This window comes from Camelina sativa, chromosome 8 (genome assembly GCF_030686135.1).
Source record: "Camelina sativa cultivar CO46 ecotype springtype chromosome 8, ASM3068613v1".
In the NCBI taxonomy this organism is placed as follows: domain Eukaryota; kingdom Viridiplantae; phylum Streptophyta; class Magnoliopsida; order Brassicales; family Brassicaceae; genus Camelina; species Camelina sativa.
In genome coordinates, this window is record NC_141887.1 from 21,722,311 (window position 1) to 21,746,240 (window position 23,930).

The window sequence follows — 23,930 nt, forward strand, 5'->3', positions numbered from 1 at the left end:
TTTGTATATGTTTTCCATAAGAGTAAAATCCAAAAAAATCTTGAATTTTTGTTCATTTATATCAAAAAAATATTTATCTAATCTTTGCTAGTATGAAAAAAGATTCAACTGTTGTAATTTTCCAACAAAATACTCTTGTATTATATAATATGTAGAGATTTATTGTTAACAAAAAAAAAACTATACGCACCAAATTATGTGGGAATTAATCAGATTAGACGGTATAATCGGATAATGGATGCTAGGCGGGGATTAGTCATTAATCGAGACGGAGAGGGTGGGCCTAGCGATTTTACGGGCATAATCGGTGCTAGGCGGGGATTTTTAAAACAGGGTGTACAGCCCCTGTTTTAGAAATCGCTAGGCGCTAGTAGGGCGGTCGGGATGGGCCTAGCGCCTAGCGAGAACATCGGAGATTAAACGGAGATTAATCGGGGACTAGTTTTTGGATTATTTTATTAAAATAATAGTAAACTAAAAATATATAGTACTAAATATATGTATAATTGTGTTTATGTGAAATGAAAAATATTAAATAAAATATAAAGCTATAGTATTGTCTTTAAAATTACGGTAAAAACATAAAAACGTAATTTTAAGAAAAAAATAATGATTTTAATTAAAATTTTATACATTAGTTATCGTAAAACATCATAAACTCTTAATTTAAATGTCTAAATAACAGAAATATATATATTTGATTTATATTTGGCTCCAAAAATAATCGGTATATACAAAATTATGTGGGAATTAATCAGATTAGACAGTATAATCGGATAATGGATGCTAGGCGGGGATTAATCATTAATCGAGGCGGAGAGGGTGGGCCTAGCGATTTTACGGGGCGTAATCGGTGATAGGCGGGGATTTTTAAAACAGGGTGTACAGCCCATATCTTTTTGTTTATCTTTTGGTTTAAACGTTGATTTTGAGGTTTATTTACAGATAATCTCATGATAATAGAGAAGTTGTGGATTGTCTTTATGATGATATTAAAAATCAGCGTACAGAACAAGTGCTTGTAGATAAGTAAGAAGAATTAGGACATAGCCTCACTCATGTAGTTTTACCAATTATGTAACTAATATAATAAGTGTGATACAAAGACCCAAAGATTTTAATTAATGTATATATTAGCATATTACAAAAAATCCTTAAAACTGACTAATTGTAATTTTGATCTGGTGACTCTTAACCTGTTGCTCACTTACATTAAATGGAAGACGCCTAGTGGCCTGCATTGCACGCCAAATAGGAAGAGGTGTGCGCTGATCAAAAGGAAGGCTCGCTAGCACTTCATTATAAATATCGGTGCATGCTTGAGACCATCTCCCTTCATTCAAAGACCCCCTCTTCATCTTCCCAACATGAGCATCTATCTTCTCTGCAAAAGCAGCTTCTTTCTCTGCAAAATACTCTCACAGTTCCTTCTCTCTTGCAACATTTTCCTTCCCTGCAAGAAATGACTCTTCCACTGCAAGGTGGCGGTGGAACCGAGCCCTCTCTGTCCAAAAAAACAATCACATTTAAAGATCTAAAAAAACAAATAGAGAAAAGATAACAAGTCGAGAAGAAAAGTAGGACTTACTTTTCTTAAGCATATTTAATGCTACCGAAACATCATTCTTCCCACTCAGAAGGGAGATCTCACGTTCGAGGATCTCGACATTCGTTAATAGAGTTGAAATTAAATCACTATGTGGCAACCGATTATAGGGAAGAAGCATTTTAAAATACCACTATAAAAACAAAAAAAATCTTTAAGAACTATACTCTAATCTCTCTAAAAACCTAAAAGAAACAAAGAGAGGAAGTTCGAAACTAACTAGCAAAACGAAAACGACGGACGTAGACGGAGAGAGGACGTTCGAAGCACGACGACGACAACTGACGGAGATGGAAAGAAGCGGAGAATGTTCGTTCTCGTGAAGCAAATGGTTTATATAGTGTGACTTTTTTTTAAGGCAAACTGCGTTCGTCGCTTTTTATACCTATATTGGGCCGTTGAAACTTTTTTAGTTTATAATTATATTTTTTGAGTGGTTAATCTTGGAAGGATTGTAGATTTTTGGCGAATTGATGTGATATATTTGATAAGGCTGTCCTAATCCAAACTGAAAGATGATGAAAAGCTACTTGGTGCATTAATTAATTGTAAGGTGATTTTTATATCCAGTAATTTAGCAACTCAAATCTCAGCAGAGCTAAGGATTTTGTGGAATAATATGGATTGTTGTGGGAAAAAATATCTTATCAGGCTTTGAAGGATAGTACTGTATTATGTTTTTATTCCAAAGATGTCAAAGCGCCATAATCACCGGTAATATGTTAAATAAATTTTTAACTTTAAAATGTACAAAAAAATCACAACAATTAAGTAATGTGAACCACTTCTATCGGTAAATTGACATTAACGATCATAAGAATACACATACTAAACTTCATCCAAAGCTGTTGTATTCAATTAAAATTCTGTAAAATCAATTTGCCATGAATTTATTTAAAATTAAGCCTTCAATACATACTCAACATACTTTTTTTTTTGGTGAGGCATTTGTAAAGCACAAGGAAACAAAAGTCTCTTTGCAATTTATTCAACTACTAGGAAAAAAATTATAACCGAATCTGTTTTGAAACAATGTTCCTTGAATATCATCTCTAACAATCAACTCCATATAAACTTCGTGAAAGTGAAATAAAATCTGGGACTTATTTGGTGAATTAGCCATTTTTTTTTTTTTTAATTTATCTAGAGTTTGGTTTGAATTATGTGTTTTCCATTTTAGTGTCATAGTATGTAAGTATTAAATTAAAAAATCAAGTTTACTATACATCGAATCATATATTTTAATATAGTTCTGTCTTACATTAATATTTAATTTTCTATTGAATTTATCTTTTTTTCTTTTCCTATCTATTAAATTGGTCAAATTTCATCTTTTAGAGGTTTTAGTTTTTTGGATTCTAAAATATAATAATCAGTAGAGAATTAAATTTGCAGTGGACTGAATTATATACATACAAATATACAATACTATCGCTGTTTCGATATGAACCATTTTTGATTGGATTTTAAGCTTTCATAGATTTTAAAATTTTAGGCACCAAAAAGAATTTGATTAATATATTAAAAATTTAATCGTATTGAAAATTTGAAATTTTGGTGAATTAAATAGAGATATAAAATCGATTGTGTGTACTCTACTCTGTTCTTATACTCTGTTGTAAACACAGATCTTGATTTTGGTTCTTAATAAAGTCATTGAAAGGAAAAGAAAAAAAAAACACCTATAGTGAAAGATTTGGTCGTATCTAAGACTCAATCGTTGAGGCCTAATATTGAAGAAGGCCTCATCGTTAATGTTATATGAAATTGGCCCTTTTAACTAATTTTGAGCCCATTGTTCTTTACTAACACCAGCGGTTTACTTAACCCTTAAACAGCCAAATCTTGTACCGTTAGATTAAATCACTCATCTCATCCTGACCGTTCGATTTACATCTTTCCTCACCTACACGTAACCCTTACCATAATCAGAGCCAAATCGAAAGAAGAAGAAAAAAAAAAAAAAAAAAAAAATTCAAAACAGAGAAGAAGAAGAAGCGAGAAAAGAGAGATGTCGAAGCCGAACAGAGAAGATTAGGGCTTTCGTTGGATTTTCAAATACCGAAATAAAATTAGTATCTTAGTCTTCTTCTTCTTCTTCTGTACTTGTGTTTCTCTCTTCTGCTTTTTGATAATTTAAAGGTTCGTTTTTTTTTGTTTTTCCTACTGTTAACTGTACTGTTCTATGTTCTTCATATTGTCACTGTAATATGTCTGCTGTTTAATGGGTTTCGTTGCTTTTCTTTGGAATTATTGTGGGAATGTATCAAAATGGTTAATTGTTTTTTCCTTCTTGCTTCAGATTTGGGGTTCTGGGTTCTGTTTGGTTATGTTGGGATATCAACAATAGAGGAAGAATTAGGTTTCTGACTTTAGATTAGATATTACTTCTTTTGAAATGTTTTGATTCGGTGAAGAAGTGTACTTTATAGCATTTTGATCCTAAGTTTAGTTTCATGGATACTAATTTCTCATTGTAGTAGACTAATGACTAAATGAGTAATGATTACTAACTATACTAATCTTATTAGTAGACTAATTTGGTAAAATGCTTACTAACTACACTAGCTTCTTATTGGAGTGTAGACAAATGTAAAGTGTGAATTTTTCTTGTTGTGTTTATTGTTGCACTGTGATTTGATTCTTATTTTTTGTTCTTTAAAATGGCTTTAATGTTACTTCTGTTGGTGGTGGTGATTGGTCGTTAATCGTTATGCTCTCTTTGATTAGAGTGGATTTTATGCTTTTGGTTGATGTTTATTTCCTCACGGTTTGCTGCCAAGTTTTATTGTTTTTTCATTTAGTTTTGTTTTGTTCTTGTGTGTTGTTTATATAGGGTATAAATAGGCATGTCTTCTGATACGGCTAAGGAAAATGCATCTGTTGTCGACTCATCTTTGACTTATTGGAAACAAGATTTAGGAAACTCTGATGATCCAGGTAAATTGTGAAGCTGTGTCTAGTTATTCACTTTTTCTTGTCTTTGTTTTTTTTTTTTCTATTGGAAATCTGTGTTGTAATCGTGTTTGAATATAATTTGGACAGAGAATTCAAGTCACAGAAGCAAGGAAGACCATAACCTGTCCAAGGTGGATGTTGAACGACGCAACTTTCCTGATCAACTTAAAAGCTCAAACCCGAATAAAGATAGTAAGCCAGGGTACCAGACGAGATATTTCATCATCAAAAGTCTGAATTATGAAAATATTCAAGTTTCAGTCGAGAAAGGGATTTGGGCCACTCAAGTAATGAATGAGCCAATATTGGAAGGTGCTTTTCATGTAAGAAACTCTCCTTTTTAGTTTGCACCATTCTGTAATCTTATATTTAGTGTCAGGTATACTGAGTTTATAGTCTTTATGTAGAAATCTGGTCGAGTGATTTTAATCTTCAGCGTGAACATGAGCGGATTCTTCCAAGGGTATGCAGAGATGTTGTCTCCTGTGGGATGGAGGCGAGACCATATATGGAGTCAGGGAGGCGGTAAAAACAATCCGTGGGGACGTAGTTTTAAAGTAAAATGGTTGCGGTTGAGTGAATTGCCTTTTCAGAAAACACTTCATCTCAAGAATCCTATGAATGATTACAAGCCTGTCAAGATTAGTCGAGATTGCCAGGTATACCTAAAGTTTATTCCATTTGCATCACCTCCTATAATTTATGCATTGGTTGTCTCGAAACCATATAATGACTCAGGGCTAGAATAGCCTAAGGTTTATGGAAATGACTTGACTTATGTTCTTGAAATGTGTGCATGCTCTAGGAATTACCTGAAGATATCGGTGAAGCACTTTGTGAACTCCTTGATGCAAATAGCTGCGATGACGGGTTGCTCAATAGGTATCTCCTCGAAATTTAAGTGGGCTTTTTGGTTCTTACATCTGCTTTTCCTTGATTCTATTCTTTCACAGCTCTTCAAGGGATGATTATTCAACAAAAAGGTCCCGCGCAGAACCTCCGTCTTCCTCAGGAGATGAAGAGTATAATAACAATCTGTGGGGCCATACAGCCATGCCTTACCCTCCTGCGGTCTACCCAAACCAGGATGACCTCAGCAGATTTCATCTTGCACTACAGAGAGGATATGGAGTACACTCGGAATATCTCCATACATCATCAGGTGCATCTAACTCTCACACGGAGCAAGAAAAGTCTTTACGATTCAACTGGTGGGGTCTGCCTTTGGAAAGCCCTCTTGCGAGTTCCCTAACCGATGATGATTTGCTTAACATGGTAGTGGCATATCTGCTTGTAATTTATGCTGAGAATTTCATCCAATTACAGCTTCTTGTTTTCGAACTAGATATTTTTTGTAAGTTGTGCTGTTTAGTTGAATCAAAGATGATCATGACAGACTACTGGAAACTTGGTGATAACATTTGTAGTATATTTCAAAATCTGAGCTATTTAAGTGAGCTATTCCTGATCAGGGTCTGGATCAAGTTTAGCCCTTTGGAATGATGTTACAGGGACTTCCTTCTGTTTGCTTGAGAAGCATCATGAGCTCAGGTTCTGTTCTGTGGTTTTCTAATTTTTGACAAAGTCTTGTGATTGTGTTTTTTTGTTGTTTTTGCAGTCTTATGAAGAATACCTTGAAACCCACAGCAGATGCATGAAACAACTTGATCATCCTGTCAGTATGTTTTATCCATCACTGTTTAACAATCATTCATTATTGCTATTTTTGGATTAAACTTCTGGCTCGATCTGATAATACTTTTTGAGTTTCCTTACTTTTTTACGAGGTGTATATGTCTTGATTCATTTTTTGTCATATTATCCTGGAGATGCTCATAACTTCATAATAATCATCGGTTGATTCTTACATGGTGAACCATCTTTTTCTCTGCAGGTGATGCCACAATCACGGGCCACTCAAGAGCCATCAAGTAAAACAGATGATGTGTAAGCTTGCGAAACCTTCTGATGAACCAAAGAAAGCTTCAATTTTCCCTGCAGTTTCCTGATTGTTTCTTGTCTTTGTCATTTTATCAGAAGCAATGGTTCATCAAAAGACAGGTCATCATCAAGAAAGAGAGGACGAGATTCATCCTAGAATTCAACTCCAAACTCCAAACTTAGCAGGATAGTATGGTGATCTGAAGAAGTTGTTGTTATGTTGTAATTCATGTTCATTTGGTCTGGTGGTTTATAGAAATCAGAAGATTGTAACTAAAAGTTTTTTCATTTGATTGCCAAAACTTGTACAGTTTCAAACTTGGCAAAACGTAAACTTTTGGAAACCTAAACCCGAAATTGGGGTTTGTAAGATCTTTTAGTTATAAAAGATGAGTTTCCAATCATACTTGGTACCGTGTTATAAAGTCATAACCGCAATAGAACTAAAATCTCCTTTTGCAACATTACAACATCTAGTCTCGATCTATGTATCTGGCTTGAGTCAATCAGAGATCTGTAGAAGATCCAGAGATGGATTTCAGTGTCTGGGCAGGAGACCCTCTCTCTGAGCCATTTCGTAGAGACCAATGCTCACAAGAACCTTAGCGTCAGCTGTTTTGCGCCAGAGCTCTCTGTATGGGATGAGTCGGACTTTGATGAACTCACCATGTTCACGGAGTCCTGTCTCTTTGCCTTGCAAGTGTCTGATAGTTTCTTGTTCCACTTTTCCTCTGTAAAGAAACACGCTCATCTCTTCATCACAGCCTCCCTGAGCCAGAGAGACACCAAATGAATAGAAGCAATCAATCAGGTTCCAAACACATTCTAAGACTACGAGATAATGAAACGTTTTTGAATTTCTGCAGCTTGTTACCAAGACTACTAATATGAGACAGGTATACTAGACAACCAGAAGATGGTTAGAGCAACGATTACTTACGGGAGAAGGGAAAATCCTGTGACCTGTAGATGGGTCAAGGAAAGCAGTGAGATCAACCATGTCTTCTTTTTTCAGTTTTATACCAATCTCCTCTTCGACCTGATATATCCACGAAGCAAAAGCCATTTAACTTGCGCAAAAACACGAATCTCAGATAATTTTTCAGACTCCTTTTTGAGTTATATATACTTCGAACTCTCTACAATTTCAGGTTCCTTTGGTAAAACAACTAAAGATCCAAAACATATAAAGGAAAACTCGTTTGCAGCCACAGTATATATCAACTCAAAAACTGCTACAATATTTCATCTTAACACTCAATTCCTTTCGCAAAGTTGTCAACAAAGACAGAGAGGTACCTCACGAACAGCAGTTCCAACAAAGTCACCTTTATCATCATCCAACATTCCAGCAGGTAATTCCAGAAGTATCTTCCCAGCTGGAACCCGAACCTTCAGTATACCAAGTACAATGTGATATTTTGTTTCGGGAAAATATTAAACTACATGAAGATTAAATCGATACCTGTTCTGTAAGAACCGCATAAGATTCACCATCCGACTCCAAGAGAATGAGCACGGCTACAGCTGGTCCTCGTGCAAATACAATACCTGGAACCTAATGGCGTTTTAGCTTAACAAACTAGCATATATATATATATATATATATATATAATGACTACATTGGTTGAAACAGAACACAAGAAGATGATGATAAAGATACCTTCTGACCAGTTTCATTATCGAAAATATCCGCTTTGAATTTGAGAAAGCCAATTCTTTTATCAAACATATCAACTCCCTGAATTCATCATATCATTGAAGACCATTTTGATCACTACACTAGCAAAATCTCAATGTGTGTGTTTTAAGATCAATTTACCTGAATAAGAACTTGCTTTAACGTCATTGTCCCATCAGCTAAGATACCAGACTCTGATTCCAAGTTTCTTAGCCAATTCCTAAACAGAGATGAATCTATTGCATCCCTACACACAAACACAAAAATTGAAATCGATTCACTGAATTTTTATGAATTCTAGGGATTTCGAGAACTCACTCACCTGAAATCAGAGGATGAGATCCCCGGAGCTGCAGAGACAAGGACAGGCTCGTTGGGTTGGTTCGTGAGCGTGATGGATTGAGCGAGAGAGGAAGAAGAAGAAGATGACATTTTGCAGCGAAGAATCAGGTTTGCATGGTGATGAAGAAGACGAGGCAGAGAGCGTGAAGGACACGCGAGTAACCGCGATGGAAGAAGAGTAAAGCCAGCCATTGAAAGAGGCAAAGGCAAGCAATTCTTCTGACTCACACTCCTTGGGGAAGATGGAAAGTTCAACACGTGTCGAGTTTTAGTGGGCTTTATTTGTCAAGCCTTAGTGGGCTTCGAATCAAACAGTATAATCCCACAGCCGGCTTATTTGACGTGAGTTATCTGTATAATTCAAGTATACAAAAGCAAGTCAAACAAAAAGGTTTCGTGGTGTAGTTGGTTATCACGTCAGTCTAACACACTGAAGGTCTCCGGTTCGAACCCGGGCGAAGCCATTAATGTTTTAATTTTTTGCCTTTTATCATCGTATAAATCACAGAGCCATATTAACCACATTTTTGTCTAGTCTGAGATCAATATACCCGTGGAGCAGACACAAGAATGGTCTAGTCTTGTTAAACTTGAGGACTCACAAGTTTAGTCTTTACAAGGTTGAGTAATCATCGGGAGATGAGAAGGAGAAGAAGTCTATGGATGGTTGCATCATGAGACATAGGCGGTTGCAATAGTATATGGCTTCATTCATTCATTCATTCATTCATCACGTAAAACCGCAAAAGTGATGTTGAACCTCTCTTTCTATTTCATTCATATTAAGAAATGAGTATCCACAATATACATATCCTTTGCCAAAATTAATCGACCACAATGTCATACCACACCCCCCTTGAGAGACAGATTTTAGTTCTTCATAATGTTAGCCTTCTTTTTGAATAGTTGTCACCTAAGAGTACCAAGTCTTAATGTACAAAAAAGAATGGAGATGATTCATATAACTAAGAAGGATTTTTTTCTACGATCAGCTACGCTCCTGCGATATCAAAATCAAGTAACAAAAATTATCCACAAAAGCTATATAAGAAGCACTAATATAAGAAGGAAAATAAAGTAAAGTAGTGTCCTTTTGTATATTACCTGTTAATTTAGTTGCACGGCTGCTTCAAGCTTACCACTCCGAGAAGTCCATTGCCGGCTAGTTTCAGGAACTACAGTGTTGTACCATCGGTTTCCTAGTAAACTTGCTTGTTTTCTGCAATGGAGTTAGTAGAAACAAGCTTCAGTCAATAGCTTATTACTTCATTCCCTGCTTGAAAAGAGTTCAGTTTGTTTTCCTTTGAGCTCTTATGCCAAGAATACGATTGTAAAACTTGATATGATTATAAAGCTGGGACATAAAGTTAAATGAAATCATGAGTTGTATCTTTACTTGTTCAGGCTGAGCAAATCTTGAGTGAGATCCATTGTTTTGCTGGAGTTCGGATGATAAGGAGAGCTGTACATTAAAACGAAGTAAGAAAACAAAGGGTTCATCAGATAACTAGAGTACGATAAGAACAATCTCAAGTTAACCCATTGAGGAAAATAGAACGTTTGGGAACCGTGAATCGAACCTTACTGAAAAGGTCTGTTGGCAAATTTGGTTGAGCCCTCCTTTCTGAGTGAAACCTAAGCCCCTGAGTTTGAGTGTAAGAACAGTTTGAGACTATTGTGGGAGATATAGACACCAAGTGTAGAGAATAATCCATAGACAGACATACCACGGGAGTTGAAATTTCTCGCTTGCTTTTTGTGAACATGCCAATGTCTTGTCCACTTGAAAGTATCTGTTCAGTGGAAAATGAGCTCTCTATGAGTGTACCTATTAGTATGTATGCAATAAAATGCAGCACGAGATAGAAAATGTTATACCTTATTATTAAGAGGCCGAGCTTTGAAGAGGTGTTTTCTATCATCATCCTTAGGTGTATCCATAGCTCTTGGTCTGTTAAAATTCAACTCGCAGAATTAATCACATTTCTATTATATAAAAGTTGGTGTAAGCAAGCAAGAGACCCTCATAATTTTTTTAATATCATACCTTCTTGGTTCTCTGTTAACACCGTCAAGATATGCTGTTGTATTAGGCTTATCTGACTCCTGTCAAAATGAAAAATTCTCTCCTTTAGCATCAGCACTTTGAGACTCATTGAGTGGTCCACATGAAAGACTGATTGATATAAAGTGATCTTGTAATATGATTTCAAGTAAGTTGAGTTGATGTATAACCTTACGATTATTATTTCCCTGATATGGCGACGTTGACACTGCTGATGAATGTTGCATAGCTCTTTCCGAGGTCTTCAAGCGAAACTCCTGATAAAACCACAAGAAACATAATCTTAAGTATTAATTCTTGACCCTGAAAACAAAGAGAAAGACCAGCCCAACTTAGTTTTTAATGCTTACTTGAAATTCTGGTAGTTTAGGAGTGCTCTTTTTTCGAATGGGTAATGATGGAGCCTCAAAGATCTACAGGCAACACAACACATGTTTGAGCAGGGAATACAATAACGAAATGAGTTCCATGTTAAGTAATTAGCAGTTACTAACTTTTCGGTTCAAGGGGCGTGCTTTGAACCTATACACTGATGTTGAGTCCTGGTCCAACTTAGCATCAACCCTGTACCTGCAATAATCCATTGGTGCAGATGTATGTAAGATCTGATTTTTACCATAACTATTGACTGTCAGTCAATGTCTAGGTCCTAACCTTATCCTATTTGCTCTATGTGACGTAGCAAAATCAGGCTCCTGAGGGACAGTAATCTTCATCCTGGCATGTAGTGAGTTTTTATCAAGATCCTGAAAACCATATAACAACCAATTGAATGATTAACACTGAAATGCTCTTTTTCAACAGAAAGGTTGATTCCATATGTTCAGGAGTACACAAGAAACAGATAGCAACCTTCTTGAGTGACTTATGGACCAAATTCGTTTCCTGCGTCACTTCAGCAACCTGAAACAGAAGAGAGCTTATTTGAAGGTCAAACGCTTAATTCATATTTTCTTGAAGGAACTAGATACAAGGAAACTCATGGCTACAAGAAAATCGACCTTACGAAGTAGACCTCCCTCGAGCTTCTGTCTTTTAGCAGATTGCATTTCAGATCCAGATGAAGGGAACAAACCTTTCTCCCTACTTTCATCAACTTGCCTTGGGAGATCAACAAAACAACCAACTGTTAATTTCATTGATTTAAAAGTTGACAGAAGATAATATACCAAGAATTATATGTTTCCATAGTCACCTGGCATTATCTAGCTTTGCCAATAGGCTAGCAGTAGGCTTCATCAATGTTGAGCTTCTCGGTATAGGCCTGATGCTTGACTTTGGTCGGTATTTCAGTTTATCAGAAGGAGTCCGACTGCTTAATGTAGGTCCTGGTATAAGTAGAAGGAAGTGAGAACTAATGAGTTTGATCAATAAAGTAAAATACCAAGAAAAGGAGGTTCGACAATAATTCATAACCATAAAAAAACATAGTTGAAACACATGTGTGTTGTTTCCCCACAGTCATGTTAGTAAAAGTGATCACCTTTATGTAAGGACTCATTTGGATCTCTGTTCAAAGTACCACCTTGGATGAATGTAAACACCCCAGACCTCGTTCCATTTCCTGACACAAAAAACAAGATCCATAAATTGTAAAGTTTTCAATTTTATAGTTGGTTATCTAAACCTAAACAGTCCTAAAACCAGTAAACTAGTTTAGAGATGCACGAACACAATCCAACAGCATTCACCTGTTTCATTCACATCTTGAACATCTACTGGAACTTCCCCACCTTCTGATTTTGACAAAGGCTTAGTCTTGGCTTCAGACAAAACCTCCTCTCTCTTTAACAATTTTACTGCAAAAGCTGAAAAAAAAACATTAACACACTTCAATCCTAACATGACGACATTGGTCCTCTGCATTTGTAATAATAATAAATAAAAAAAATTAAAATCCTATCAACGAATTAAAAAAAAAAAACAGATTCCTAAACACAAATCACGATAACATCGAAGAAGATTATATTTCATTACCGCATTGCGTAAGATGACGTAATTAAAAATCCAAAATTTAGAGTACACACAGTTCCACGAAAACACAATCACAAAGGCAGGCGAGTAAGGAGGCGATACTTACGAGACGGTGGATAAGACTGAGCGGTCTCAAACCAAAGTTCAGCAGCACGAGACTCCAAAGCCAACTCCTCCCGAGTAAAATCAAACCAACGAGCAGCATCAAACTCATACTCCATATCGATTTCAGTCACTTCGAACACCATCATATCTGTATCCATATCCTCATCAAACTCCGACTCCGTCTCCGTCTCTGTCTCCATCTCCATATCTCTCTTTAAAACCTCCACTGTGAGACAATAAACGCAATAACAGTAGATAAAAAAAAAACGAACCACTGGTTCCCTCACCGCAAGAAATCCAGGGAGAACCCTAATTTATGTGTGGTTTTATTATCATCATTGGGTTTTTTTGATGAGTAGAACACAGAAGGAAGGAGAAGAAGAAGAAAGAAGCGAGAAGTAAGAAATTGCAGAGTTAAGGAAATAAACGTCACTATTTTTTTCTTTAAATAAAAAAAAAAAAAAAAAAAAAAAGCGACAAAACGGCAAATTTTTTATTTTATGTTTTCCTTCTACAGAACAACAAAACGACACCGTTGTATGAGCGTGCAGTTTTCATGACGTGGATTTATTATCTAGAAAACATAATGTGTTTGAATTTGATTAGACTGATGAGAGGGATGGTGTGGAAAGACTAGAGTGCCCCTATTGAGTCAGAGAATGTAGGGGTGTTTATGTAGTTTGGTCAGGAAGTGACGTAAGGGTTTTTTTTTGGACGTTCGATGAGTCTGAAATTTTCGGCGGGGAATCGAGAAATGTGGATTTTTATTTTCGATTCTGCCACCACCAACAGTTTTGCATTCGTTCGTTTGTCACGTTTTGACCTGGCTTTATCTATCACGTTTTGACTGTTTGATTTAAACCTTTATCTTTGATCTTTGTGACTTTAGAATCTTGTTGGATAAAGAAAAACCTTGTTATTTGACATACTTGATTTTTTTCTTTTTTTTTTGGGTTCAGAATTATTTCATATAGTCATATATGCAGGCCTGGTCATATGTTTGGTTGATGGTCTTGTTTATGTGATTGGTATTCTACGAGAAGTTAGGTCTCGCTTTTCGCGTTTTGAAGACTTCTAATTTGACGTTTTTTGGCGTATCAACGTCGATGTCGCTTCCGAAAGTGAATGATCTTGCTTGTCGTGTTATGAAGTCTTTGGTTCTTGGTTACGAGAGATCGGCTCTCATCATGTTAGGAGGTGGTTGATGTTATTCTTGAGTTGGTCGTGGGCATCCTGGGTAAATCTCATCCGTTTGTGCGTTAGAAGAAGAAGTTATTTGCTCTCTTGGTTCTATTGTTTATGTTAAGGTTTTATGACTGGTTGCTTTTTTTTAGATTAAGGTTGTTGTCTTCTTTCGTTTTTGTTATCAAATGTTCTGTTATGTATGGTTTTTTTTAGTTTTATTGTTAGTTTCCGGGGAAATTTTGTTTTCCTCCGGCCTTTGACTCCGGAGACGTTCTTGTATTCCATCGGCTTAAGTCTCCTCTCTTTTAGGCGTAATATTCCACTTTATATTTTACTTTGGTTGGAACCAAGTGTTTTAATAATAATACAGTTGACAAAAAAAAAAGTCATATGTTTTGTTGATAAAGTTGTATTTGTCTATTAGTGTTTTAACTTTTAACCAAATGAGTCGTGTTTAAACAATAAAAAAAATCTTACTTAACCGAAAATTATCAATTTTGTTGGTGTTTTGTTCAATTTTATATGTATATGAATTATGAAAATAGAAAACACCTATACAAAAAATAATCTAACTAATTTATTATTCTTTATGTATTACTTTAAATGATGTTTTAGGAGTTTTTTTTTTGTATAAACTTAAGTAATGTTTCTATTGTGATGTAATTGATTTTTTTTTACTATTTATAGTGTGCAATATAATTTTTATTGGTTGAATTAGTTGTAGTTGATGTTGTTTTTATGTTAAAAAATAATTAAACGAAAATTTGTGAATTCTTCAAGAAATATATATATATATATATATATATATATATATCATAAAAAAATGCAGAGGATAATCCCACTAATCTCCAAATTAGGTCCAATTAGATATCATGTTAAAGCTTAAAATTTTCTTGTTGACTATAATTAAAAAAGAAGAAAAAAAAAGCCTAAAATTTGCTTAAAGCATTGATATTTACAATATTTTGAATGTGTAACTGAATTTGAAAGTCTTTTTCCTATATGATATAGGCTATATCATGAGCATGTGTTTCACCAGATGACAAATTGCCATTAATTACCATTTATGATAGAGCAATGGATTTTTATTTGCATGAAAGATACAATGTTGTTGACAGTGGTACCAAGTCATAAAGCATATTTAGGCCTTCAATGGCACCTGATTTTGCATCAGTTTTTGGCTTTAGATTATGATGACACCTACTTTTGAAGTCATACACGATTATGAAAAAATAGCTTTTCTAGAATTTAGGAAAATCAGATTTTGGTGGATTTTACCAATTTTTTCATAAAATCAAAAAACCACATTTTGTGGGATTTTAGCGTGACTTTTTAAAAAAATTTTTTTTTTTTCTAATATATATTTATTCTAATTTACTTAAATTTGCATTAATGTGTTTTCTATATACAATAAACCTACGTTTTCTTCTGCATCACTGTATTTTTTTATCTTTTAATAAAAATTTATAATTATTATTTTCCTATTTTTAAAATAATTATTATATATAAAAATCAAAAACTAATCAAGATACCATTCAAGGTTTTGCAAAAATAAAAACTAAAATCCAAAATCTAAAAACGAGTTAAAAACCAGCATCCATTTGGCCTTATTTTGATTAAAAAATGAAAACTATATTGTTTTGACATATCATTTTTTACTGCTAATTGGGCAACTATTTTTGTCGAACAGTTTTAAAAAGAAAAGTATATATATACACCAAAGACCCACGAATTTTTTTGAAGATAATAGGACAAATAATTAATTTTCTGGTTCATAGGTAGGACAAAATGTAAACGCTTAACTTTACATATAAACTTTTTTAGACAAAACTGTGTCAAAAGGATTTCGGGTTTTGTTCCAAAAGCACTTTTTGAAGGGAATTAAGACAACATTTATTTGGGGATGAGAGTGGTTGGTTGAACATATTTGTTTCTCTGTTTATTGTGTTGGAAGAGCTCAAATGCACCAATATGAACAATTTTAAATTGTAACCGATATAAAACCTGTATAAATTATGGGAAAATTGGATATATAGGCTACGTACAGTATACGTTTGGCTACTATATATATATATATATGTATATATTTTAACTGATTATATTTTACATAAGTGAAAATTAAACATATCGATTGACTCATGGTTTACTGTAGTTTATTGAATTGGGCTCACATGCGCAGTATTGGTCATCATAGGTAAGGTTTCTTATTGCACCGAACGCATTTGGAAACAAATTAATAAAAAGAAATCTAAAAGACAAAAACATTGGGCCTTTTCTCAATTTAGGCCATAATATTCAAAGCTGCAAGTTTTCAGTTCTCTCTCATTCTCTGCTTCTGTTACGTTTACACGCACATTATTCTATAGAATCTGGATGATCTGATAGACTGACATAACATCAACAGTCAACACTATTACAACGACTTCGTATTCTGGTCATATTCTAGTTACAAAATAATTTTTAATACAATTATCATGGATCACTCATCACATTCACACGACTTGTACGTACATACCAATTAGACAATTTCCAATCTTCAGATTTTTTCTTTTTTTTTTGGTTAAAGGGTTTGCTTGGATAAATTATGAAAGTCTTACATGAGAACTATAAACAACTATTTTACATGAGAGGACGTAGAATGAGACATGATCTGAAGTTTTCAACTATATAAACAACAAGGTCAGTTAATTGATTATTTTCCAACATCAAAAAGCAAAAGATCCAGAAAAACATATACTAAGATTAGATGTTAGAGAGTTTGCTGGGTTTATAAATTTCTTTTCTACCTTTTCTTTGTAAACAAACCAAAAACAGTAGTGAAGAACTCAGAGACCCAAAAATCAAGAGTTCTTTCACATATTGGACAAAACCTGTACTTTGGGACTAAAAGCAGAGACAAAAGGTTGTTGTCTCTCCATTACTGTAATAACAAAGCTTCCTCCTCCTTCTTCATAACTTCGAGCTGTCTTTTCGCATACTTAGTGATGAGAATAGTTGTCACAACGGTTGCTACAAAACCAATAATGTTGAGAACAATCTGAAGAATCGAGATGCCTTTTTGTTCCACAGTGGATGCATCTGCCAGTGTCCTTATAAGAATCCCTCTACAAACACCAAAACAGCAACATCATCAGCATGCTAAAAACAAATGATTCCATTATCATCAAAATTGCAAGACAATTCCACACTTACGTATAAAGTGCGACGAAAATCTCTGGCGCCATGCCCGCGAGGGAACCAGCTATGTAAGGACCGTACTTCACACGAGTTGCAACAGCGCAATAGTTATAAAGAGCAAAAGGGAATGGAGAAATCCGTATTAACGTTACAGCTCGAAACTGGTGAAACCAACTGCCTCCACCAGCAGCTCTCAACATTGCAGCTTGATCTGGATATTTTTCTAACCAACCCTGGCAACATAATACATTTTCAACAATCATGTTGATGAAGAAGCCAATTACTCATGAGTACTTAAGAAAGACACATACTTGAATTTTGTTGCAGAAGAGATAGCTGATGAAGTAAGGAAGTGATACACCAATAGCAACAGCTGGAAGAGTAAGGAGAAGACCATAGCCATAACCAAATGTAATCCCAGCCACCCACATTGATGGCGTAGTTGGAATAAGTATCACAGGGAATAAAGACACGGATGCAAACACAATAATACCACACACCGGGTGTGTAAATGTCTCCATCTCCCATTTTATAAGTGGGATTAGCTCCTGAAAACAAAGACAAATTGATAAATCCCCACTGTTAGCAACATAGCCAAAGATGTTACAAACTGGATTTGTTAAGAGAATCAGGCAACAATAAAGCCACAGAACATCAAACTACAAAATCTCAATTCTGATTTAACTTTCATTACAGAGCAATTGGGGGACTCGGAACCTGAGCTAATAGGAAAGTACACAACTCCAAGTCACATTAATCCTGAGCTAATAGCAGGGTAACACAACACAACCCCAATCATATAAAGGAACCTCAATTTCATCATTACAAACTTGTGGGAAATTACATATGTTGAAACCCAATTGATTAAAGAACAAAACTTTGAGAAGAACAAAACACATAGAACAACAAACCTTATCCATGATTAAAGGAGCGAGCCATTTGTAACCAGCGAGACACAAAGCAGTCAGAATCGTGAAGAAAAGACCAAGCTTGATCCAAAACCACACAGATCGTTTCTGTCCACAAGAAGAAGAAGAAGAAGAGGACGGTGATGATGATGATGATGAATCTTCTTCTTCTCGATGTTCTTCAAACTCATCATCACTAAGTTTAACGTAATTCCCTGATTTCTCATCTCTATCATCTTCAACTCTCACCCGAAATTCAGAAACCGCATCGTCTTCCTCGTGATAAGTCATCGAGTACGTAGTAGTACTAACCTAGAAAACAGAGACGAACGACTCGATTCTCCGATGGTTATCGGAGAAGGAACGGGAGGACACAACACAGTGATGACGAAAACCTCAAAACGAATCCTCAGAAACCTGAGGAAGAAGGAAGGATTGAGAGAAACGAATAGAGAAGATTTGTGTGATTTTTTGAGGAAAAGAGAAACAAAATCCAAAGTTTTTGTTTATTTCCTTTTTGTTTGTTAAAGTGTCATGGCTAGCCTTCTTGACGCAAGTTCCTTTCTTTAATTTTATTTATTTTCCCATTTATATTGGGTTTTTTTTGCTTTATTTTATTCAGTTTACGAAAAAATAATATAAATATACAAAATGGTTGAACTCACGGTTGACGTAAAATAATAGAATATTAGTTGGTTTGAAAAAAACACCTGGATCATGTCGGCAAAGGCGTGTGGATAATGTTATTTTGAAATTATTTTGGGTGTAATAATCCGATATCTTTGATTTAAAGGTATATATAACTAAAGAAAGACAACTATTTAAAAGAATAGTTTTTTTTTTTTCTAATTATACTATAGTTAACTGGCTTAGTTAAAAAAAAAACAATATTTAAATTGAAATACTAGGTTAAGAAAGAATTATATATTGTTTTTAACTTTAGACTGAAAAACAATATTTGATTATTAGACCGGTTTTGTAAAATCTCTCACTTTCAGCCAGTTGTGTTGAGTACAGGACCAATCAAACATAAGAGGTGGTGGCTTTATTGCCATACACGTGGCCATAACAAAGGACGCTTAGTTGTTTGCTTCCTTTTTTGTAGTTTGTCGTTAGTTTCGTTTTCGTGTGACTCTTTTATAACTTTTCATTTTCTTTTTTTTAGATTGATATCATGGTTTGCAAATCTTTAGAGCATTCGTTAACTGAGTGCATGAACTATGAAGCTTCGTAGACGTAGACATGTATCGCCTAAAGTTCCAAAATAGTTTTTTTTTCTAGCTGCATAAGTAAAGCCAAGATTTAATAAGTTAATTATTTTTATCGTTGTCAATGTTTTGGACCTCCTGTGAATGCACTTGGACTCTGTTCTCTTATTTAACGTGAAGTCTACTTTTACATTAGGATTGTGGCTAATCTTTTATCAAGTTATATTCGTCATTGTTGATTTTTCTAATAGATACAGGGTTCTTGAATATAACAATTACTTAATTATTTTAGAAGATGCGAGTATTTTAAATTAGTTTTGCACGTCCTCTTTATGTCTCTGTTAATGGTGGTGTGTTGACTCTGCATTTGGTATTACACATCTTTAGTATATGTTGGCTAGCTTTTTTTTTATCTATATATACTCATTTGTTGATATTCTTCACATAAATCTTCTTTTTAGTAGTGGAATACTATGGGACTTACTTCAGATTTCATTCTCATTGGAGAAATCAGATGTGTGTAGGCTGTAGCATATTAAATTGAGCATCTTTGATATGAAAGTGACATGGTCAATGTCTTCAATTTTGTATCGAATAACAAAAAGTGATTATGGGAAGCAGGTTTATTTAAAGACATGGATCAATTTCTTTGTCTGCATATTCTTTTGTTTACGAAATCACCTAATTATCATGCTACACATAATCATCATGAACTAATCCTTATTTTTCGATAGAAGATACACATATAATAGGCATTTATTATTTCCTAGATTTTATCACGCTGTGATCTTCTCTTCCTTCTTTCTCTTACAATCTGTTTCTTCACCACCAGCAAACTGGCGAAGTCCTCTCTTGGGTCTAACATCATCCATAACATCATCTAGACCGTAGGAATAGGTTGGTTCGGTCTGCAAACTTGACTGAACTAGTTTTGTCCGTTTCAGCAACATACAATCATCATCTTCATGAACATACACTAAACTCATCCCACATTTTATAACTTCACAAGTTTCCATCTTCTTCCTTGTTTCATCATTCGTCACATAAAATTTGAACGAAGCCTTCGTGTAGCAATAGTTTTCAGTTTCTGCATGGAGATTCTTAACGTGGAAGCAACTATTGTATCCCATGAAAACGTGATCAGAAGTGAGCTTTCTTGGTTCATGGTTAAGCGATCCACATGGCTCATTCCAGCCTGCGACAGTGAAATCAAATCTTGTGAAGGAACCCTCTTGGTTCTCGAATCTGCCACAACACTTTACCGACAAACGTTTCGCACGGTCTTCATAGTCCTTGAATGAGACAACTACAGATAAGGCAAATCCAACAATGTTCGTGTCACACCAATGCGGAGACAATGGGATATCTAGTGAGCGTCCAATCTTTGGTGGCAGAACCAGCTAGGTATATCAGTTGCCGGAAAACTGATTCCGACCAGAGGCTCTGGGATGAATCCCTGCAAAAGACCGACAATAAGATTTTGTTCTATTTCTTTTCATGGTGAGAGCTAGGGAGATAGAAGGATAAAAAGACAATACCCTATAATAACGTTTGACAGATGCATTAGCCATCAATTGACTTTTGATTCGAGCATGACCCACAAGGCTCTCATGTGCTTCTTTGTTGAGTTTGTAACAATTGCTAAATATGAACATAGACTGGATCCTCTCTCCCACATTCAACGGTGTCAATGGATTTGTCAAAGTTTCAAGTGACTCGCACTCATGTGCATCCAGATATTGCAGGTTTTGAGGAAGGGCTGGTATAGATTTGAGGAATTTGCAATACTTTAAATCAAACCATTTCAGATTCTGAAGTTGGTTGAAGCTCTCTGGCAGATTATCGATGTTGTTCCCGCTTAAACATAAAGACTGCAGAGAGGATAGACCACCAATATTATCTGGGAGTTTGTAGAGATTGCATCTTGAGAGGTAAAGATCTGTTAACCGAGAACAGCACAATGTTGGTGACATGAAGAACATACTAATAAAATCTTGACTGCTTGTTCCACATAGCGAAAATGTCTTGATATTGCTCAAATGCATCATCTTTGGCATCTCAGTGATGGCTGTATCATCTAGAAGAAAAATCTCCAAAGCCTCCATGTCTTCCTTGATTTCTGGAAAAACCTCTAGTTGTGAGCAGCCTGAAAGTATTAGCTCTCGTAGACAGTTCAACTTATAAAGACCAGAAGTAAGACGCTTCAGCTTTTTGCAGTTCCTCAAATTCAACAAAACAAGTTTTCTTAAGGTTTCAATGGATTCAGGAAGGGTCTTTATAGCAGTGCCATCTAAAAGTAGAACTTCAACATTTTCTGAGATTAGTGGACATTTCTTTAAGCTGGAGCAGCCGCTGAGAATAAGAGTTTGCAGGGATTGATTTTTTATTTCTTTTGGAAGACTCCTAAGGCTTGTGCATTCCCTGAGATTGAGGTAAATAAGCTTTTCCAAACAATTCATCGATGATGGCAACTTTTCCAAACTTTTACATCCTTCCAGATTCAATCTTTCAAGATTTTGAGCATTTGCCAAACCCAAACACCGGCGTAGTTCCAACGAATGACTGAGGTCGACCCATTTGAGCATTCTAGCATCCTGTGACAGAAGATCCAATCAGAAGTCAAATCATTGATAGAAATCAGCATTCAAGAGTTTAGCTAATGACTGGTGAAACTAGACATGAATATACATACCTTGTCATCACCCCAAATCTCTACTAATTTACTATATGGCAACTTAAGGTCGACTAGGTTCTTGGGGTAAAAGTTCTGAGGGAGACTTTGTAGAGGGCATCCATGCCAATGTAGATAAGTAAGTTCATCAGGAAGGAAATCAAACCCATTTCGAGAGTACAGTTTATGATCCACTTCACACCTACGAGAACACCGAGAATCATAAATTTTTATGTATTTGAGATTGTACATCCCGTTGAAGGCTTTGGATCTTAGACGCATTTCTCCTAGATTTGATGTGTCAAGAAAAATCCCTCTTATTTTTTTAGAACCCTATCAATCAAGTGGTAGTAGATATACAGTAGTTAGTTCAAAGCGAGATGCTAAAATAATATCAAATTTTAAACTATATAATATCACCAAGAATATGCCACTACGTACCATGTCTTTTGTCAGCTGGTCACAGATATCTTCACAATCCCATAGTCTGAGATGCCAATCGCGCTGCGGACGATGTTGTGATATCCACCTATAGTCTCTTATTCCGATTGGTTCTGGTTTTGTACTAATCTCCTTTCCCATCGTCTGCAACATGTCATGCATCTCGATGCGATTATCAACAAGGGTAATCAAACATTTGTCAACGAGTTCTTGTATCACGGTAGACACATTCGTTCCACGACTGTACAAAAGGCTTGTCACGTAATCCACCTTCTCTGATCGAAAGAAACATGCAATATCAAGAAAGATATCTTTCTGCTCAATGCTAAGTTCATCAAAACTAGTTTCAAGAACTTCGTAGATATCTCCATGAGATTTACTTTTGAGTATTTCCAACCTAGCTTCCCAAAACTGTTTATCCTTCTGGCAAAGATCAGATCCTAAAACCTTAAGAGCCAAAGGGTGGCCTTTAGCATAATCAAGAACCATATTTGTCAAACTCTGAAACTCTTTTAGAGGGCCAGTGTCACCAAACGCATTCGAGCTAAAGAGCTTCAAGGCTTCTCTATCATTCAATTTCGGGAGCAAATATTTCCGGCCTTGGATCGTCTCCACCAGTTTACAGTCTCTAGTAGTAACGATGATTCTACTTCCTCCTCGATACCAATTACGGTGCCCCATAAGATCTCTTATTTGTTTCTCATGATTCACATCATCAAGCACAATAAGCAGTTTCTTGCTCTTGAGACGGCTCTCAAATTTCGCATGTGCAGCTTCAGGAGCTCCAATCTCCAGATTTCTTTCGTTTAGCAATGTAGACAAGAGCTTCTCTAACAAATATTCTAACCCGCTTCGACCTAGATTTTCACTGATTTTTGAAAGAAAACAGCTACCATCGAACTGACCTCGCAACCGTCCGTACAAACAATCAGCAAGGGCGCTTTTACCAATCCCAGCCATGCCAACTATCCCTATGACACGAACAGAACCCAACTCATGGCACGATAATAGCTTTTCGTTCACAAGTTTAGCCTCGGACGTGCTAGAAGATGAAGCTTGGTTTTAGAACAAATCATATATATAGTGAAAGTTCACTTAATAATAAAGCATTATTAACCCGTGGACAAGTGGAGTTTTACCTAGATTCATTGATAACATAGCCAGAGATGTTGAAAGCTGTGGTCAACGCAGCTCTCTCTCCATGATGAAGACTCGTCCTCAGTGAAACGCTCGTCTCCCACCATCAACAACTCTGATTTTTCAATTTTGTAGAAGATTGGTATCACCACCTGTTTGTTTATGTCCCTACACTGGAGGATTTTCACAAGCTCTCGGAGGCACCACGCGGAGTTTGTGAAGTTCTTCGAGAAGACAATGATGGCAATCTTGGATTGCTCGATTCGATCGAAAAGCGCGGCGATGTCGTCCCCTCGGCGGAGCCTGTCGTCGATTCCCTTCCCGGAAAGCTTATCTTGTAGATGGCCTGTGAAGTTGTTTCGTGTGTCGAAACCTCTGAAACTAAGAAACACATCGAACTTTGCAGAGGAAGCAGGAGGAGACTCCATCGGTGAAAAAGCTTAGGATCCGGAATCAATATACTCTACAGATTACCTATGTATCCCAAGCTCACACACTGTGTTAGGGATAAGAGTTTTTTTTATTTGTACC

General features: G+C 35.7%; 4 protein-coding genes, 1 non-coding gene and 1 pseudogene across 13 annotated transcripts; 2 read left to right on the forward strand and 4 right to left on the reverse strand.

The window, feature by feature from the left end:
* Positions 1-3,530: 3,530 nt before the first annotated feature.
* Positions 3,531-6,909, forward strand: LOC104709678 (uncharacterized). Of its 5 annotated transcripts, none has more exons than XM_087461428.1 (9): positions 3,531-3,748; positions 4,443-4,546; positions 4,652-4,887; positions 4,972-5,223; positions 5,370-5,446; positions 5,518-5,839; positions 6,183-6,239; positions 6,459-6,511; positions 6,602-6,909. In XM_087461428.1, exons 2-9 carry the CDS (start codon positions 4,456-4,458, stop codon positions 6,660-6,662), a joined length of 1,149 nt encoding a protein of 382 aa, XP_087317554.1. In that variant the 5' UTR covers positions 3,531-3,748; positions 4,443-4,455; the 3' UTR covers positions 6,663-6,909. The 5 variants fall into 5 exon arrangements, 3 of the variants coding, with proteins under 3 accessions (XP_087317554.1, XP_087317555.1, XP_087317556.1); XM_087461429.1 differs by having other exon boundaries at positions 3,533-3,748; positions 6,183-6,243; XM_087461430.1 differs by having other exon boundaries at positions 3,548-3,748; positions 4,652-4,876.
* Positions 6,841-8,772, reverse strand: LOC104707490 (nudix hydrolase 14, chloroplastic). Of its 4 annotated transcripts, none has more exons than XM_087461432.1 (7): positions 8,509-8,772; positions 8,328-8,433; positions 8,169-8,282; positions 7,971-8,063; positions 7,805-7,897; positions 7,446-7,544; positions 6,841-7,274 (listed from the first exon to the last, which is right to left on the reverse strand). In XM_087461432.1, exons 3-7 carry the CDS (start codon positions 8,235-8,237, stop codon positions 7,044-7,046), a joined length of 585 nt encoding a protein of 194 aa, XP_087317558.1. In that variant the 5' UTR covers positions 8,238-8,282; positions 8,328-8,433; positions 8,509-8,772; the 3' UTR covers positions 6,841-7,043. The 4 variants fall into 4 exon arrangements, with proteins under 4 accessions (XP_087317558.1, XP_010422150.2, XP_087317557.1 ...); XM_010423848.3 differs by having other exon boundaries at positions 8,169-8,246; positions 8,509-8,766; XM_087461431.1 differs by having other exon boundaries at positions 8,169-8,246; positions 8,328-8,422; positions 8,509-8,761.
* Positions 8,773-8,918: 146 nt separating this feature from the next.
* TRNAV-AAC (transfer RNA valine (anticodon AAC)) lies at positions 8,919-8,992 on the forward strand. The gene has a single exon. It is a non-coding gene; the product is annotated as a tRNA-Val (tRNA).
* A 643-nt stretch (positions 8,993-9,635) lies between these two features.
* LOC104707492 (protein TPX2-like) lies at positions 9,636-13,118 on the reverse strand (annotated as a pseudogene). The gene is made up of 17 exons (XR_015563313.1): positions 12,674-13,118; positions 12,285-12,401; positions 12,077-12,157; positions 11,789-11,921; positions 11,595-11,694; positions 11,446-11,496; positions 11,248-11,339; positions 11,088-11,163; positions 10,944-11,006; positions 10,764-10,850; positions 10,576-10,634; positions 10,407-10,479; positions 10,256-10,321; positions 10,109-10,171; positions 9,923-9,990; positions 9,794-9,842; positions 9,636-9,747 (listed from the first exon to the last, which is right to left on the reverse strand). The product of XR_015563313.1 is annotated as a protein TPX2-like (transcript).
* A 3,385-nt stretch (positions 13,119-16,503) lies between these two features.
* LOC104707493 (uncharacterized) lies at positions 16,504-18,599 on the reverse strand. Its single transcript, XM_010423855.3, has 4 exons — positions 17,946-18,599; positions 17,346-17,582; positions 17,050-17,267; positions 16,504-16,961 (listed from the first exon to the last, which is right to left on the reverse strand). The coding sequence occupies exons 1-4, from the start codon at positions 18,231-18,233 to the stop codon at positions 16,775-16,777; spliced, it is 930 nt and encodes a 309-aa protein (XP_010422157.2). The 5' UTR covers positions 18,234-18,599; the 3' UTR covers positions 16,504-16,774.
* Positions 18,600-19,758: 1,159 nt separating this feature from the next.
* Positions 19,759-23,827, reverse strand: LOC104707498 (disease resistance-like protein DSC1). The gene is given in 6 exon segments (XM_010423867.3): positions 19,759-20,606; positions 20,689-21,744; positions 21,843-22,154; positions 22,263-23,304; positions 23,402-23,457; positions 23,459-23,827. Coding segments are annotated over 6 exon segments (2,925 nt in total). The 3' UTR covers positions 19,759-20,516.
* Positions 23,828-23,930: the final 103 nt, after the last annotated feature.